General features: G+C 36.9%; 1 protein-coding gene across 1 annotated transcript in view; it reads right to left on the reverse strand.

Annotated features, from left to right (window-relative positions):
• Positions 1–18,783, reverse strand: part of SPAG16 (sperm associated antigen 16) — a 372,092-nt gene extending 353,309 nt beyond the window's left edge. The window contains exons 1-7 of the mRNA XM_054515419.1: positions 18,773–18,783; positions 17,980–18,076; positions 17,445–17,543; positions 12,958–13,085; positions 8,242–8,379; positions 1,644–1,751; positions 297–414 (exon numbers count right to left, since the gene is read on the reverse strand). Of these exons, the coding sequence (XP_054371394.1) occupies positions 297–414; positions 1,644–1,751; positions 8,242–8,379; positions 12,958–13,085; positions 17,445–17,543; positions 17,980–18,076; positions 18,773–18,783 (699 nt within the window). The remainder of the gene's footprint in view (positions 1–296; positions 415–1,643; positions 1,752–8,241; positions 8,380–12,957; positions 13,086–17,444; positions 17,544–17,979; positions 18,077–18,772) is intronic.
• Positions 18,784–18,994: the final 211 nt, after the last annotated feature.

Genomic DNA, 18,994 nt, shown 5'->3' on the forward strand with positions numbered 1-18,994 from the left:
AAGCTACTTCCAAAGGCATAGATGGAAGCATGTGTGAATATCACAGGAATATCACACCTGCTGCACACTGCTGGCTCATGTAGAGCTGCACTGAGCAAGCACACACAGACATCTATGACTCTGTGGCACCATGCTTCACATACTTGCACTGCTAATATTTTACCAAATCACGAAACTCACAAAATATTCTGTTCAGAATACTGCATAAGCTTTACCAGAAATATCCTGTGTATTTTACCAAAGTAAAAACCAGAAGCTCCTTATGGCTGTGCAAGTGGCATTCACTACATTTTTACCTGCCCCATTGCTTTGTCTCTCTCCAAACTGGTTAGCATTTTCTGTGTCAGTGAATTCTGGTATTTTTCTGACATCTGCTTCAGCATTGGTTCATAGGATGCATAATGTGCCTTCAGCCTGTGAGCAAGACAAGGAAAAATTATTCCTCACAGATGAGTTAAATCAGAGATTTATATCTGCATAACTTTTCCCCTCCCCAAACAAATGAGTAAAATTACCAAAAGATCAACACAGAGGAGACAGCAAAGCTGTTTAGTATGTAACTAACCAACTACAATACCACAACAAAGGAGGAAAAAAAAAGCAGATGAATGAATTAGAGGATTCACAGCTTGTTTGGTCACATCTTAAAACAACCCATCCAATTTTGTCCTTTTATTAATCCTTCATACACACACTGCACACTAATTTTGGCTAATTTGTTTTCTTACAGATGGATTGTATTTCAGTGGAAGAAAGAGAACTACAGCTGTTATCTGACTACCAAATAAAATCCTCATCTGGACAAAGCAGTCATAATATAATTCTTTCTTCACTATACATTACACAGTGAATATTTATGCAGTTTAATTCTCCAGACAAACTAAGATTCAGACAAGAAATACGTGACACCACCAGCTCCAGAACCACTGCATCCTGCAAAATGCTGAGTCACAGAGGAGAAATCAGTGCAGAGTGCTCCCTTGCATCAGCATGCATGCATTCCAAAGGTGGGGATGTAGAAAACAGCTGCTATTGCATGCACTGATGGATAACAATCCCAGTAAAACTCAGGGAACTGACTGGAGTTGCAGATGTAAGCCTCTCCCCAGTGTTATTTTCAAACACATGCAAAGAAAAGATTCTAACCCAGCTCCTATTTAGAAATTAAATCATTATAACTCAGTAGCAATGGACTGGTTTGGGCTTATTTGCAACCAAAGCAACATAGCAAGTTTATTACTCAAAGTTCAAGATGACAGAAAATGCCAACTATGAGAATCAGGAATGCAAAGGTTCTGAATTTGGTGTGATACCAGTTACCTTTAAAATGGGCAAAAGTTCTGAACAGAAATCATCACCTATTTATGACAAAAAAAACAACTAAATTTTATTTCCAACTATTCGAAATACTATGCATTCATTAATGCATATTGCATCAGAGAAAATCCACCAAAAATAAATCATTGGAAATTCTTCGATCTGTGTGGCATGATGGTCACAGTGACATGGAGCTGCTGTTTACCAGAACATCCCAAAATGCAGCTAGACTCACCTCAGATTCCTTGGTGTTATCTCATTATCAGGCAACAATTCAAGACATAATATTTAATGCTACATGTATAGCAACTAAAATGATTTTGTACCTTTTCAAGTCACAAGCCAGCCTGTTTTTCTCCTGGAGCACTCGCTTATGATGCATTCGATGGAAGTCTCGTTCTTTCTCCATTTTTAGGAGAGCCTCTTCTACTTTACTGTGTGTAAAAACAGAAAATGCAGGGCAGCAGTGTTAGTCTCCTCCTCTGAAGTGCATCAAGGTATGCTGACTACATATGGAATTAATTTTCACATCTGCACATGTCTACTCTGTCTAAGCTGGAAGATCTTGGTAGTACAACCTGTGCTGGAGAATATGTACTTCTGAGGTCTTTTTGCTGCCAGCTGAGGCTCAAATCCATGGGTACTCTCCCATTTCCCTCAGATCCTTCACACAGAATCCATAAGGATTCTGGCATTATAAATCTCAGAGTTGAGGTCAGCTTTATGTTAAGCACAAGGAGTCTCGTGGAGGTACTAAAAACAATCCTCTTGTTTAAAATTCTGTGTAAAAGTGTATCAATAATACTGATAATAGACTGAAAATACTGATTTTTAAAAATATTTCCATCACATTTGTATTGTTGCCTTGCATATTAATTTGGAGAGCCTTCTGGAAAAAGTTAGGCCAAAAATGTTTTAGGCTCTCTTCAATCATGTTTGTAACCTGTCCCCAGGTGTTCCCTGGATGTGAGAGCAGGCAGCAATAGGATTCTGTTTAAAATTAATTGTAAATATGCTGATAACCTGTTATTCTCTAAGCACATTCTACACACAGCCATGGGACACCCTGAGATGCTCTGCTCCATAAACTTCAAAAGAAAATACCCTGCATATATTCAGTACATTTTCTCCTTGCCTTTGCTGATATGGGTTTGGCAGGAAAGATTAGTAGATGAATTGTTTAATTGCAAAGGAAGCTTGAAATTAACTTGCACTGAAATTAGATATTTGCTTCTTGCAGAAATAAAGCTCATTTCCTCTGCAAGCAGAGCTGAAAAAATAGGTAAAACCAAAATAAAAACTGAGTATGCCAAAATCAGAGGTCCAGGATGAAGATCCATAACTGTCAGTGCATTGTATTTAATAATTTAAAATATAAATTATTTACTAATACAAATAATTGATATTTGCTGTATATTCAAGCACTCTGTATGTTACCTATACAAACTACCACAGTGACACATGTACATTTCTGTGTGAATTGGTGCTTGTAGCACAGGCTGAAGGAGAGCCCATAGTTATCCTGAGTAACCATAAATTTACTGCATCTTTTTCTTGATATTTACAGGATTCCTCTTTGATATTTCCATATTTCCCCATTCTGCCTCTAGAGGACTGACTGCAAGGAGTAAATAAGCTTTGGGCCTTGGTCTCACACAGCCAGCCCAGAACGCAAAGCCAGGACCACAGACACCCCAGTCTGTAACCTCCAGGACATCTATAATCACCTGGATAGGGAAGTATTGCTATATTTTTAAAGAAAGTAACAAGTTACAGCATAGCCAAATTTGACATAGGAAAGTCTTTCAAACCTCTGGCTGTAAGGAAACTGCTTTGCTCAGATGTCAGGTTTTTAAAGTATTTCTATTTCACAGATCAATACAACTGTGTGGTGAAATAGCAAGTCTCTTCTTCCTCTTCTCCTTTCATGTGTACATTCTTTCTGTTTTCAGAATATCTTCTCTTCAACTTGCCAAGTTAAGTGACCATATTTTGTCCTTCCTTCCTTTCATGGCAGCAAGGAATTCATGGCAGCAGCTCTGGGTGAAAGCTGCCCTGGCACTGGAGGGCACACACATCCTGCCGTGTGCATACACCCCACGAGCTGCAAACACAGCAGCTCCAGCCCACATTAATGATTCTGTTCAGGCTTCTCCCAACATTTGAGAGGTAAATGAATCAGTGGTCTCAGGATAGTTCTGGGAAACAACTCCCTCGTGACACCACGCTCAAAATCTGACTTGCCTTAAAGACCTTAAATGCAAACCCTGCCCCTTCAGAGCTCAGCAGATGGTTTGTTCTGAGCATAAAAGATGCTGCTACAGTCATAGAAAAGCCAATATCCAATTTTTTAGGGAAGATATATGTCAAAGTCTGCAGGTCTCTCCATTTAAACTTCTCTCAAGCAAGTACTTCTGTTAAAATAGCAAAAGAGGACAGGGTGCAACAAACCCAAGTAGGGATTTTCAGAGGCAAGTTACAAGCCCTGATTCCACTGAATTTAGATGGGACTACATTCCCCAAGATGCTGCAAGTTGTAGCTCTAAGATTTTAACTGAAATAAAGACAGTTTTAGAAAACATATACTTTCAGGCTTTTACTCTATCTAGCTTACATGGCACTTAGCAGCAAAGGTGCACCATATTGCATATGTTATGCACCATATTTAAATGCACCATGTAATTAAACAGCTGCATTTAAATGTCACAGACAGGTTTTATGAAAAATCCTTTCCTTAGGATCTTTTCTCCTGAGAAGCTGAGAGGCCTCAGAAACAAAATGTACACAATGATTATCTGCTGCTGTGGAATGCAGCAGGTGGATCTGTGATTGGTCTCATGTGGTTGTTTCTAATTAATGGCCAATCACAGCCCAGCTGTCTGGACTGTCTCAGTCGGTCACAAGCCTTTGTTATCATTCTTTTTCTATTCTTAGCCAGCCTTCTGATGAAATCCTTTCTTTTATTCTTTTAGTATAGTTTTAGTATAATATATATAATAAAATAATAAATCAGCCTTCTGAAACGTGGAGTCAACATTCTCTTCTCTTCCCTCATCCTAAAACCCCTGCGAACACCACCACATTTAAATATGGTGCACAACACAAAAAGTGTGCACTTTTATTTTTTCCATGGTGTAAGTAGCAAAATGTGTGCAGGAATAGTTACATTTTGGTACAGAAACATGAGCTGAACTGGGAATTTTGTTGCTAATGTCACTAACCAAAATAATAAATATGACTTCCAGGATTACTTTATATTTTGACCATTACTTTGGCTGTAAGCTGGGTGTGCATTTGTAGCATGCTTACAAAAAGGAAAGAAAGGTACCTGCAAATGTTTACACTTCCTAACTGATGCTGTGAACTCAACCACATAGCTCAGGCAAAAGCTTGATACAACTTTGATTCCATCTACATAAGGAATTCCTAAACATTTAAAGAGCTTTTAAATATCAAAGCTCACAGTCCCCATGACCAACACAACCTTACCTGACACAACATTTTTCTGACTGCACATGTTTAAATAAACAGGCAACAGACAGGGTCTGGCCATAGGAAAACACAAAAATATCTGGTATTCAAAAGACTTTATATCATCAGATAGGCAGAATTTAACATGGCTATGAAATTGCAATCTATTTTCAGTTCAGAAAAATGTTACCAGAATCTTACGTGACCAGACACCGCCTGATGAATTAGAATTAACTAGTCTCAATTTTAACAGTCAACAATTTTCAGTGTTATTTACAATTTTTTCCTGCATATTGGGAGGAAAGCCCATGCTTCCATTAGGGAAGCATTCAGCAGATAACAAACCCCTTAGCAATCAACTGGGGCTCAAATGCAGCCCTCAAGATAAAAGAAAGGGAGCACATCTGAGGTACCCTTTAACTCGTGGCACATGGCAAACCAGTGTAAATTTAGTTTTGCTTCCTGTCACCACAGAATGGTCATTTTTAGAAATCATTTTTAAATAAAGATTAGAAGTGTATCTAAACCTTAAGGTAATAACTATACTTAGTTTTGGAGTAAAAGGATTATGCTGATATTTATTTCTTTTAATGTACGCAGAGAGATCAAGATGCCTTCAGACATTGCACAAGCTATAAAAAATACATGCTCACCATACAGAGGAAATGAAGCTAACTGTAATTTTCTCTTTAAATAATGAAACACCACAGTGAAATCTAACCAACAGCCTGCAATCTACTCAATTTGCCCCCCTGCTTGCAAGCAATCATGTAAATACTGTATTAAAATACCCAAAATACAATTACAGTTAGCTTCTAGACACTAAATGTCTTCCACCAATTGCTAACCAACATTAAAGCAGGAGGTAATTGGTTTACAGTCATTTATCCTGGGCCCCCATACTGCCTAAGTCCCAAGTAACATCTCTTTTCTGCAACATGGCCATTAAGAGTACCAAGCTCAGAAATACCAAATGTAATTAAAAGCTTTCCTCAAATCCATTTCACAGCACTGTAACTCTCAATCAGTGTTTTCTGAGTAATTCACAGAGTAAAATACAGGACTTTCCTTGCTCACAAATCCTTGGTTTCTAAGCAGTCAAATCAGCATTTCTCCCATGCACTCAGGCATTCTGCTTTCTGAGTCATTCTCTCTGAAAACCTGAAAACCCACGTTGTCCTCCAGGTAATTTTGGCTCCTGCTGGTATATTTACTTTACCACAGCAAAGGCTGTGATTTAAGTTACTGAATGTATGAACAAGAAAAAATGCTGTTAGCAGTCACTACACTAAATGGATTTAGTATAGAGTATTATGACCAGGTTTATCCAAAAGGCATAAAAGAACACTGTAGCAAAAATGCTCAATTTCACCCATTTCAATTATTTCAGAAGCAGTACTGGTTAAATTCATCGATTATTCAAAACAATGTATATGAAATGAATGTCCCAAATACTGAACTTTTAACATTAGTATCAGTGAGATCTTTGAAAGCTATTTGAAATAAAAAGGCTGGAAAGTGAAGGAGTGACAGAGTACTGCTGGCACAAACCAAGTTTTACACCTGTGTCTTGGTTTGGAAATGACAATCCAGGACAACCTGCCTATACTGCATCCCAGTAACAGCTGACAGACTATGGAAATAAAGCTCTCTTTGCAAGTGGACAAAGGGGGGGTCTGGTTTCAGCAGTGTTTTCACAAAGCACATGCAGAATACCTGCAGGGTGTAACAGGAAACACCAGTGAACAGCTGTGCTCACACAGAATCTGTGTCTCACAGAACTGCCCTGAATCTCAGAGCCCTCTCTGCAACACCCAGTCAGTGATGTGACCCATTTGTTTGCCACCAGAGTGTTGCTACTATAGGTTCCAACAAACACCAGAAGGTGAAAAAACAGGACCCAGTTTCAGTTTGTGGATTGAACTTGAGTGTTGGGATTTTATCTAACAGGGAGCCTGGAGCAACCCACAATACCAGCACTCCTTTCCCTCTCCTGTTGCTCCTGGTTGCACATTATCCTGTCATCTTTAAGCCTTTTAACCAGACAGCTGCTGTAAAAACTTTTCTGGCACCCTATGGAGTAACAAGATATTCTAGTGGAAAAAAACACCAGTTCATTCAGACCGTGGTGAAATGAGTTTGAGCTTTAGATTGTTAAATAATCATGCAGCAATACAACAAACCCAGGAAAACTCTTATCATGTCATAATCCACTCAGGTTATGTTGTTACAGCACGTTCTGCTACATAGGAGGGGTGAAGACGGGGAGGAAAAGAGAAAAAAGGTGGGAAACAAAAAGAAAACAAAGCTCTTGAATTTACTACTGTCAAGGATAAGTTTCATGAGGGCCACGTTTTGTCCTTCCTTCTTTTACTCTGCATGACTGCTTCTTACTCTCCCCCACTCACATGAGACACAATCTTTGAGTACCCATCATCCAAAGAAGCTGCAGATCAAAAAAGGAAATGTTTTCTCCATGGTCTGTCTCCTCATGCATTATTATATTTAGACTACACAGATCTGACTTGATTGTTGCCACTGTTTATTAAACTACTTGACTGTAGCCAATTAATTCATTAATTTAAAATGTAATAAATCATTACAATCAGAAAATAATTTAATTACCATTATCAGCAGCAATGATTATTTAACATCTGAATAATTTTGGTTTTTTTCATAGAAAGGAACAACCTAAATGAAAATTAGCAACTTGAGCAATCCTGAGGAAAATCAAAGAGATGGAATTCAACTTTACAGTTCCATGTTTTGAAACCACACACTGGCAAATCTGAAGTGAGTGCATCATTAGGCCTCAGAGTGCATCCTCAATGAACACACACAAGTGCAAACCCACCATTGCCCAGAAAAGGCCATGTGGCATAGGGCTCATTACTACATCTCTCCATTTTATAGGCTAAGTGTTTTAATTCTCTTGACTGAAGTACTGCAGACTTGTAGAATAAACTACTACAATGTACACACCAGTATAATCAATGATGGTAATTTACACTGACACACCATTACCACTAGGCCCAGAGTGATAGATTTTTTGTAATTAAAAAAATGAAGAATAAATGTATAGTGATTTTTCCCCTATGCTGAAGGTTCGTGGTAGTTGTAATTTATAGTACTGTAAAACAAAATGCACATAACAATTTATTTTTTAGTTCTACCTATTAGGCTCTCATGATTCTCTGTAGTAATTTGTTATGATTACTGGATACTGAAAATTATTTTTGGCCTAGGAAATACAAATAAAAGAAATTAAGATTTACATTTCCAACAGAACTCAGAAAAACTTGAACTTTAATTATAAATGTCACCTAGAAGCAAAAGTCTGTGTAGCCAGCATAACAAACAGGAACTTAACTACTTTTCACTAAGTACTTGGGTTTACTTTACCTGGCCATCTACTACCATATGGAAAAGTTGCAATCAAATCAAATAACATACTTGACAGTTTGTCTGTAGTTTTCCAGATCTTTCTTCAGGCTCAGATTCTCAGTCTCGAGCTGCTCGTTGCGAGTGTACACGTCTGGAACCAGCCCAGCCTCATCAGCTCTTAACTCACCTCTCTCTATCAGCTCATACCTGGTAGAAAACAAACAGATTTCTTTCATTTATTTTATTGCATGTTTCCATTTCCTCACTTCACTCATGTTTTCCTTCTCGTGCTACCGTTTACCTAAACTATAATCACAGCAATACTGACCACCTTAAAGCATTTAGAAATGCTTTTTGTTTCAGCAGCATGATTATTGATGAATGATATTGGTGATTACTGTCTTCAGTTTTCACATCTGCTGCTTACATCCAGGTGTAGGAGATAGTGTTCAGTATGATTTTTATTTCTATTTACTTCTGTTCTTTTCATACTTTCTTATTACTTGGAAACAAAAATATGCACAGATTCAATACATTTTTCACCTGAAAAGGCAAATAATGTTCCTATTGCTCCTTCTAGTGATCTCCCACCCAGAACATTTTCCCAGCAGGGAAGGTGCTTGTGGGGTTATGGTGTTTATCTGATTTAAGCTGGTTACAACTCCATGCAGCCTCTGGTGAGCTGATGTCATGGCTGAGGTCTCACTCTTCTGTCTGTACTGCATTCTTAGGTTTTACTGACATAACACCAAAAGATGGATAGTCCTAAAATAGGATCCTGAATGAGCAGATGTTATTGCTGGAGCTGGAGAAATTCCTGGGGTGCTACCCAGCATCCCAGGCTGCTTCAGGTACTCTTACTTCATAATGATCATGATCCTTAAGAATTCACAGCAGTGAATTCACTACCCCACCACACTGCTAAATTCTACTGCTTTTCATTCTAAAATGTGTGTTGTTCATAACAGTCAGGACACATAACACAGTACTTCACATTAAACAATTCTTTTTTTCTTTTCTTCTAAATAGCTTAAATAAAAGGCAGAAACAAATATTCTTGTTCAAATAGCATTTGTACATACAGTCCTTTTTATCTCACATGCTCAAATACATGTAAGATAAATACATTGTTGTTTTGGGGTTTTTTCTTGAGGACTCTAGCTGCAGATAATAAGGATGAATGATTCTGAGCCATCTTCAACATGGAACCAAGAGCTCACCTAGGGAAATGTCTTCATTCCTTCCTGTTTATTTTCCCTCTCCTTATTTAATTATATTTACCAATATTTACCTATGTTACCAGCCCCTGAGAACACTTGATTCCATGATGTAGAAGGCTGGAGGTTGCTTTAGTTCAATATTTGCACAGACTGACTTGGATTGAAGAATTAAGAGTACCTGAAGCAGCCTGGGATGCTGGGTAGCACCCCAGGAATTTCTCCAGCTCCAGCAATAACATCTGCTCATTCAGGATCCTATTTTAGGACTATCCATCTTTTGGTGATATGTCAGTAAAACCTAAGAATGCAGTACAGACAGAAGAGTGAGACCTCAGCCATGACATCAGCTCACCAGAGGCTGCATGGAGTTGTAACCAGCTTAAATCAGATAAACACCATAACCCCACAAGCAGCTTCCCTGCTGGGAAAATGTTCTGGGTGGGAGATCACTAGAAGGAGCAATAGGAACATTATTTGCCTTTTCAGGTGAAAAATGTATTGAATCTGTGCTTTTTTTTTGTTTCCAAGTAATAAGGAAGTATGAAAAGAACAGAAATAAAAATCATACTGAACACTATCTCCTACACCTGGATGTAAGCAGCAGATGTGAAAACTGAAGACAGTAATCACCAATATCATTCATCAATAATCATGCTGCTGAAACAAAAAGCATTTCTAAAAAAAGGCAACCTTTACTTAACATGCTCCAAAAAAATTGAGGTGAATGTTCGTATCTCTGTCCAAATGACTTCCTACAGTCAGCTACATTTTTGCATTCTGAGGATGCTTCTTGGAATGCTCATCCCTCTGAATTAAGCTGTCACATTCACCACCAGTTTTTGAAAAATTCATCTGAATATGTCCACAGTAAAATTCATTCCATCATCACTTTATTTTCTTAAGTAAATTACTGTAGGAACAGGCTTTAACATTAAGAAAGAAGCTTGAGGGTTTTTTTTCTTTCCTTCAAACAGTGACTGATGCACAGGTACAATTCCTATCAGAAATACTGCAAATAAGAGCAGCCTCATGGCAGAAATTCACAACTCTACCTTCACTTGCTGGAAGTATTTCTCCACTGAATGCCCCAACTACACTTGATGCAAACTACCAAGCACAAAGACTCATCAAACATGGATAACTGATGCACCTCAACTCCAGCAGAGGTAAAAATTCTGACAGGCAGTTTACATGAAAAACAATTAATACCAATAAATTCACTCCACCCTTGTGCAAGAACAGGACTGAAAGTGAATGTTTTTGTGCAGGTAGCAGAAATGGAAAACCACCCACCAAATAGCACTGAGAAATCTCATTATCTTTCATCAGCCTGGTCCTGTAAATCTCACAGACCTCCTCCATACTGAGCTGCCTGCCAAACAGCTGCTCTTCTCACTTCTTTCACTGCACATGGAAATTAAATTAGTTCCATGCACACACAGGTATTTTACTAAGCTTTTCAGAACTGCTGAGTTATAATTCTTAAATCACTATTAAAAATTAACCAAGAATCTGGAAACCTGAGCAACAGATGGTTAACTGTGATTTTGTCATCAAAGCTCAGTGGAGACTGACTGAAAATAATACATTATTACTGTATACTTTACATTATAATTCCTAGAAAATGAATTTGAAAGGAATCAAGCTGCACAGAGGCTCTGCAATAAACCGATAGCTCAGGATGACCTGGGCTCTCAGGATTAGAGGGAGAGACTGGCAGATGCAGGAATTCACAGCTGATCAGCCTCTGCACTTCATACTTAAAAGCTGTCAATCCAGTATCTTCAATAAACAACACAAGTCCTATCAAGTCTTGTATAACAAATGAATGGAAAATTTAATGGAAAATTCGATATTCAAAAATAATTGAACTGTAAAGTTCCTTAAAGTACAATGGGAATAAAAAGTTTGCATGCAAAACAGCCTATATAATTTAAAAAGAAAAATCACTACAACTGTTATAAAATAATTCATTACTTCATTGAAAAATAAGAGTGTTGGCATAAAATAAACCATAATCAAATCATGGCATTTTATATGGCTGGGTAGAGTAATGCTGTTTTCCCAGCCTCCAAAATAAACACAGACAATTTGGCCCAATTTAAGTGACCTTTAGATCTCAGAGAGACAATAATTTCAAAGGCAGCCTTTTGATAAATTTTCTCTACGTTAATTAATTTCTCATTTTCAATTCCATTAGTACTTGATCACCACAGCATGAGAGCAAGAGTGTCGTCCCAATACATAATGAGGAACCCGAGTACACTAATCTGCTTTCACTTTCATTAATATTGTAAATTATCCATTTCAAACCAACATGAAACATTTTGAAATAAGGTATTAATGCAGCAAGTCTCTATACAGTAAGATTAGATACTGACATGCTGAGCTCATTTGTAAAGCTACTGATATTAAAAGTATTACTTATAGAGAAAAAATATATGTACAGCTAAGAATTTACAAGATAGTGCAGGATTTAACAGGCCCTTTCTGTTGAAAAGCTATTTGAATTTTGCCATTGATATAAATTCAGACTCTAAGTGCTTCAAAGAAAGCCGTAAGCTTCATAAAAAGGTCACTATTTATATCTGCCTAGTATTAATTATCTTTTAGCATAAAAACTACTAGACTTCAAACTTGATATCAGTACTCATATCAGTTCTTTTGTTGAGAAAGAAAACAGGAGTGTCACGTTCCTTCTCCAAGGAATCATTTAAGTCCATCCTTATGCTATCAAAAAGCAGATCATTATTAATTCCAAAGGCAAGGTCTGATTGATGAGTAAGACCAGAGCCTTGCAAATTCCAGAGCACAGATTCCACACCTGAGAATATTTCTAAGAAAATGTAAAAGCTTCAATGCTTTTGTATGAAAAAAATAAGATGTTTCGAACTTTTTTCTAGTTTTCAAATTACACAATTTCAAGAGACTTTACTAAAAAAATAACCCTCTGAACTTCTCATGTTTGAAACTGAGAACAAGGTTAATCAAAGAGAGGTGTTTCCAGAGGTGTTTCCAGAACATAACCTGCTGGCTCAAAGCAAGTCTGTAACTTCATGTAATCTTTTGCTCCAAAGTAATTCAGCTCTCTTTCAAAACTCTGCAGCATTCCTAACATGTAATTTTTAATCAACAGTAAAAAAAAGTATACATCCTGTAGGATGTATGAAGGGAGTGGTGTATTTAAACAAAGTTGCACCTTAAAACTTGTGCATGAAGTATGGACAAAATCCCTGCAATCTACAAAAGCTTGAAACAAGAGAATAGCAACAGCTCGAGCTTATTATTCTACTGATCAGGTATAAAATAAACCTGAAAAAATAAAAAACATCCATATTTGTTAATTGCTCTACCAAAAATTACCAATTAATAAATATTATGATTATTCTACTTAAACCAGGGTTCTTCATTCTCACCAGGAATACATTTATTTGTTAAAACACTACATATTTAAGAATGACTTGTACTCAGGAAATTTTTCTGAAAAAATGTCCTGAAATACCAAAAATATTTGAATCCTGACCATCTAATTCCCAAAGCAACATGGACACTTAAAGTATTTTACCATTCAGTCTGGAAGCAGTCAAGGGTTCTAGACATTCCCAATCTGACCAGGAAATTGCAGAAGAAGTCATCCATTGCTTGAGGTAAGTCTGATATCAATTTCTCAGAATTCAGAACCAACAGAAATTCCTGAAATTAAATTTTGATAACTGTTAAACTTAAAAGAGAAGTGTCCTGATCATACTTTCTACTTCTGAAGTCATCTAAAGTCACAGATTTACTGGAGTACAACTGAATGCTCTCCTTGTCTTTACAGATCAGAACTGTAATTAGTGATCCTTCTAATGGCAAGGGTTGGGAAAGGTTATGAAGAAATAACTCAAACCCCCTTATTTAAGCAGGTATTCCAAACCTGACATCATCTGCCAGAGCCTTTAAAGTATTAAATCTGATGGATGATCTTTTGTCACTGACCAGAATAAAAGTCAGTCCTTATCTAATGAAGAATGTAGCTGTCCAAGGTGCCACAGAATGGCTTGTATGCTTTTTATAATGGTGCATGCAATGGAGGGACAGACAGAACTTCATTTCCATCCCCTGATCCCTTAGGAATAACCACAAAGATATGGGGATTTTCCTCTCTGCATGCACTGCAGGCAGCTGCCAGACAGCACTGCTACAAGTGTTAGCAGAAGGTGCACCAGGGTTTCATGTGCAGCTCCCCCAGTGCCAGACAGACAGACAGACAGACAGCTCTGCAGACAGGGTCAGCTCGTGGGGCAAGCACATTGCCAAAAGCAGAACCAACACAGAGCAGAGCAGTCCTGCTACAGAGAAAAATTTAAAAACCACCTTTCACAGCTTTCTGATGTGATGCAAATCTCTTCCCTTCACCCAGCCCCACTCAGCACACAGCCTAGGAGAATTCAACATGCAAGGAGGTATGGAAAAAAAGGAAAATGTGACCCATTTGAGACTACTCCCCCACAAAAAGCATTTAAAGACAATGAGAGGAGAGAGACTGCCACAACTCAGCAGCCAAAGAGGTGGCCTTATTTCACTCAGATATCAAATGGATTGCAGTGACTTAACATACCTAAATATGAGGGTCTTGGCTTTATACCTAAATATGAGGGTCTTGGCTTTTGGGAACTCCACAGGGACACAGAGCCAAAATGGAGCTGCTCCACAATGCATGACAAGCTAGTGCACTGCACATGCATCTTGGTGAGTGATTATAAAAAATACCACAAAACTGAGAAAACCCCACTGAGAGATTTATCAAGAGATGCTAAAGGCCATGACTGCAAATCATTTCCTCCACCATTTATAAAAGAATCTGTGAGGCCAGGGATTTCTGATAACTCCATTCATTTATGGCTTATTCATGCCCTTAGTGGCAGCCCTGTCACCACGAGTGCATAAATTACCTGGAGATAAAGGCATTTCTCTTGATAAAATAAAAACACTGGGAAAATCTCTTGGCCATTTTGTATAACACAGAAAATGTTGTCTTAAATCTAACCAACCTACCTAACATAACCAGAAGAGATTGTACATGTCTGATGTAGGCCATGTAACACTGCCTCGTGACTAGTACAATATGCCAAGTGCAATGTAATATTTAGCATATTTCCATTACTAGAGCTCCAGTACATCTGGCAGGTCTATTTTCTAATTGTGCTAATACAAGAACCAAAGAGTACATGGGCAGACATGCAGCTGCATCCCTTGGCTTGCTTCTTTCTTTACTCCAAGTGAGGCAAATGTGTAATATTGTTGCTTGCAGCTTTCCAAACACATCTATAAAGCCAGGCTTTGGAAGAAGTGACACAGCTTGATTCCCTTAATAAATGGAAATTTTATAGGAATTCATTTCATCCATGCAGAAGAGAGTTTATTAGTGAGATCCCAGCACTGACCACCATTTCAGGAAGCAAAGCTCAAGCAGGGAACAATACAGGGAGAAATTAATTCAGTCTAACAGGCACAGAATCACAGCAGGAGCTCAGGAAACAAGAACTGAATCCCAGCTCCTTCCCAGACTTTGGGAGTGATATTAGGCCAACCACTTGCTTCAGTTTCATGGTAATCTGTTGGCTGACTACCAGCAGGAGAGCATCATGTAAAGATTGTAAATATGACCAGTAAAACAAAATAATTTCTAAGAGCTTAACTTTAGGAACTTTCACAGCACTTCTAAGAATTTCTGTCCACTGAAGAAATATGAACACCAAATAAATTTATAAATTCTCTGGAAAACAAGGTAAGATGTTCTCAAAAACTGACTGAATGTAAGAAGAACATAATAAGGGAATTCAAAGATTTTAGCATGTTCATGAAAATCAAGCATACATAAATTGCAACATTAATGAATGCCACTGTTACTTCACATTATCATTGTAGGTATTAGGACAAAAAACTTGGAAGGAAAGTCCAACAACTGTAACTACTGAAGCAAGTTTTTCAGCCAGCTTTCATTTCTGTGTGGCTTTCCAGAAGTTTGGCATCCTTTTCCAACAGTCCCTATCAGCTAGATATTTTCTTTTATATGCAGAATATTTTTTGCTTGTGTTGAAAAATAATTTAAATTACTTTAAAATGTCTCAAAAAAAAAAAGAAAAATAAAAAAGAAGCAGAGATGTGCTTAAGGACAAATAATGTTACTCAACTCAGAAACTCTGGATACTTTTAGTAGCTGCAATTGGAAAATATTAAAATTTTAATATTTTTGGATAATCACTCATCTGTGCACCTAGCACTACACAGAATTACATATACAAGTAAAAAGCAAGTTAAGCAGTAAATACACACAATCACTTAGACCTATCATCCAGGTTATGGTTATTACACAATTTATTTTAGCCAAGATTACAAGTTATTAAAAAAATAGGCCAATTGCTTATCATGTGAAGAAAACAGCCTTCTACTTTGCTTCCTAGCTCAGAATTTGGATGTTGAATCAATATTAATTCACAGGAAACAGTGCTTCTAACTTGGGTCACCAGAAGCACTTGGCTTTTCCAGGGAATTAATATCAAACCATCGAGTCAGTGAGCCTCACAAAATGTACAGTAAATCATTATGAAAGCTGTCAGGGAACTAGCAAGTGTATTAGAACATTTCTCTACTCATGTCTTTCTGTCCAAAGGCTGAAAACATTACTTCAGTTTCAAAATGATAGAAAAAATGAAGCCTCCAAATAAAAAAACAAGCAGGAAGAAGGCAGACAACTCTTAGCATAAGCTTAAAATCAAAGAGAATTTAAGTTTCAGCACAAATTATCTGCTGGTTTTAAGGAAAAGTAAGAGTTTCTTCAGTTTGATTAACTGGGATAGACATTAGCATACTGTTCCTACTACTTCAAGTTCAACAAATCAATGAAGAGGTAAAAGATTATTTAAATACAGCACTGTCAAAAGATCAATAGGTTAAAAATGTTCTCTCTTTTTTCACTTCCTATGTTAACATAACTCACACAGTAAAACAATCATAACCTCAGCTATTCCTAAGGAACATGAAGAATTTCCAATACTTCCTTAGCATTAAGCATTTGCCATTGCAAACACTTCTTCAATCCTTGCCTTCATTTTCAGGCATATTCAGTTTTAATACACATGAAACTGTTATTGTCAGGTTGCACTCAGAGTTTTATCTAAAGTACAAAACTGATCTGTTGATAAGCACAAGTGCTAAAGAAAACACACATTTTCCCTCCATTCTGAGTTTAGGTATCATTCACTTAATTTCATCTTCTCACTATTAATCATTTACTTTTGCAAAACAAAGACTATGACTGTACCCTTCTGATGAGGCTACAAGATAGTGGTGATGTTGGAAACACAGCAGGGAAAACCACTTTTCCATTAGATTGTTAAAAACAAGTAAATTCAGGTAGATCTTGTTTGGAAAAATACAATACAACAATCCTATTGTGTACCTCTGAACTATTACACAACTGCTTTGAAATCAAACTATAAATGTAAGGAATGTCAAAACTAATGGTGTGGAATAATGGATAATTTCATTAATATTTTGATTCAACATAATGTAACAGCCCATGCTTTATTTTTAATATATGAACAATCTCTTTTAGCAAGTATTCAAGTATAACCTTTTGTTTCTTCCCTCTGCCAGGGATCACACTCTCATTTAATCTGCGCAGATAAACAACAAACTTTAAAATACTGATGCATTACAATAATATTAATACATTTTAAATAGCTAAAGATTTGGCTACACGTACTTGAAATGTCAGGTTGTTTACAAAACACAAAATGAACACAAATTAAAGATGAAAGCCAGGAAATGTAAGTTGTCTTTTCCACCATAGCATATGTTTACTCCTGTAAACCTGTAAGAAAATAAGAGACAATCTTTCCCACACAAATATTTCATGATTACTAGAAACTAGCTATGTGCAAATTTCATGATTAGCAGAAACTAGCTGTGTGCAAATTTCATGATTACTATAAACTATCTGTATAAATTTCAAGCCACTAATGTTAACTGAATTAGAGACTCTTAGATTGTTTAGGAAGCTCTTACCATAAGTTTGGCATCTTCAGCCTGCTCTTCAATAGTCTGCAAAGCTTTGGACAGATCCTCATCATCTTCAGGAAGACTGAAGTCATCATCTGCTGAAACCTAAATGAAATTAGGTAGAGTTTGGTATCAACACATTTTATACACCTTTCTTTCACAATAAAACTGTTCCCACTCCCATTACAACTGCTGAAAATAATCCCCTCCTTGTTAAAATACCATTCTGCCATATGGAAACAGAAATCCTATTACTGAAATATTTTTTATAAATAAACAGAAATATCTAAAGAGATGTTTTATCTAAATAGAAATTCTTACACCTTTAAAAAAGAATTTATTGTTCAAATAAAGGTAATACACAACAATAGAACTAACAATGAATCTTCTCTTGAAAAATAGATATGCTCTCTTTCATCACTTTATAAAAGGAGATTTGTGTAATTTCTCCCAGGATGTCTATATGACTGATGAAATAAAAAGAACAAAATATGAACACTCTACCAGAATATATCAGAAGATTATCAATTTAGTAAGTTACCTCTTCATACTGATAATCATCTTTGGAGTCATCTGTTATGGTAATCTCTGCAGGTATAGTTAAGTCTAGAACAGCTGGTGCATGTGAGGAGTTCCAACTTAAACTTAAAAAAAAAAAATCATAAAATAACCATCTATAAATCTGCTATCACCATCCCCTTCCTTTTCTTCTCAACACAAGACTTCCCACTTCCAAGGTTTCCCTCAGCCCCAAGGTGAGCAAGCCCAGTTCTGGGCACAGAGAGAGAATTTAGATTTAAGTTTTTACAGCAGGTTTGAACACCATTAAACATTGACTCATCAGGTCTCAGAAGCCAAGCACTATTCCAATATAAAACAGCAACTCAATTGTGCTCTCAGCCAAACATCAGTTTGGAGAGGGGACTTTTTGCACAGGAATTTCCAAAGCCTTCTAAGCAGAAATAGCTTCATGCTCTCAGAAAATACCATTTTTTAGCAAATTCAGATGTGTGAGTTCAAACAGCAACACCTGAGGTCAAACCCTGAACACCACAGGGCCACTTAAAAGAGCTGATGCAAATGCCTTAATAATCACAAGACTGTTACAATGAAAAGATGAGGAACTTCCAAAACTCAAAAATTCATTTGGAAATTATCTACAGTTCCTTGAAAGGCTTTAGAATCAAACTTTTGATTAAACATAACTACAAATAGTCTAAAATAAAAGCCAAATAAACATCTTTTCATCCACTAGCCTCACAGCCCATGAAAGAATAACGAAATGTTTTTAGCAGATGCTGCTGAGAGCTTCCCTAGGAAATCAGTTAGCCTACAAGTGACCCATGTAAATAAACCAGGAATTAACTTCCAAAGAAAAGAAAAGCTGGCAATTCAGTACTTCAAACACAGAAAACAAGGAAAAAAAACCCCATGATTTTCCAGCTTTGCACTGTGTTGCTCAAATCTGATTTATTCTCCTTAAAACAGGCCTTTTGCCAATTTTCACAGTATATGTAAAAGCACAAGACAAAGGTAAAAGTATCATCTGCATTCAA

This window comes from Molothrus ater, chromosome 7 (genome assembly GCF_012460135.2).
Source record: "Molothrus ater isolate BHLD 08-10-18 breed brown headed cowbird chromosome 7, BPBGC_Mater_1.1, whole genome shotgun sequence".
Classification (NCBI taxonomy): Eukaryota; Metazoa; Chordata; class Aves; order Passeriformes; family Icteridae; genus Molothrus; species Molothrus ater.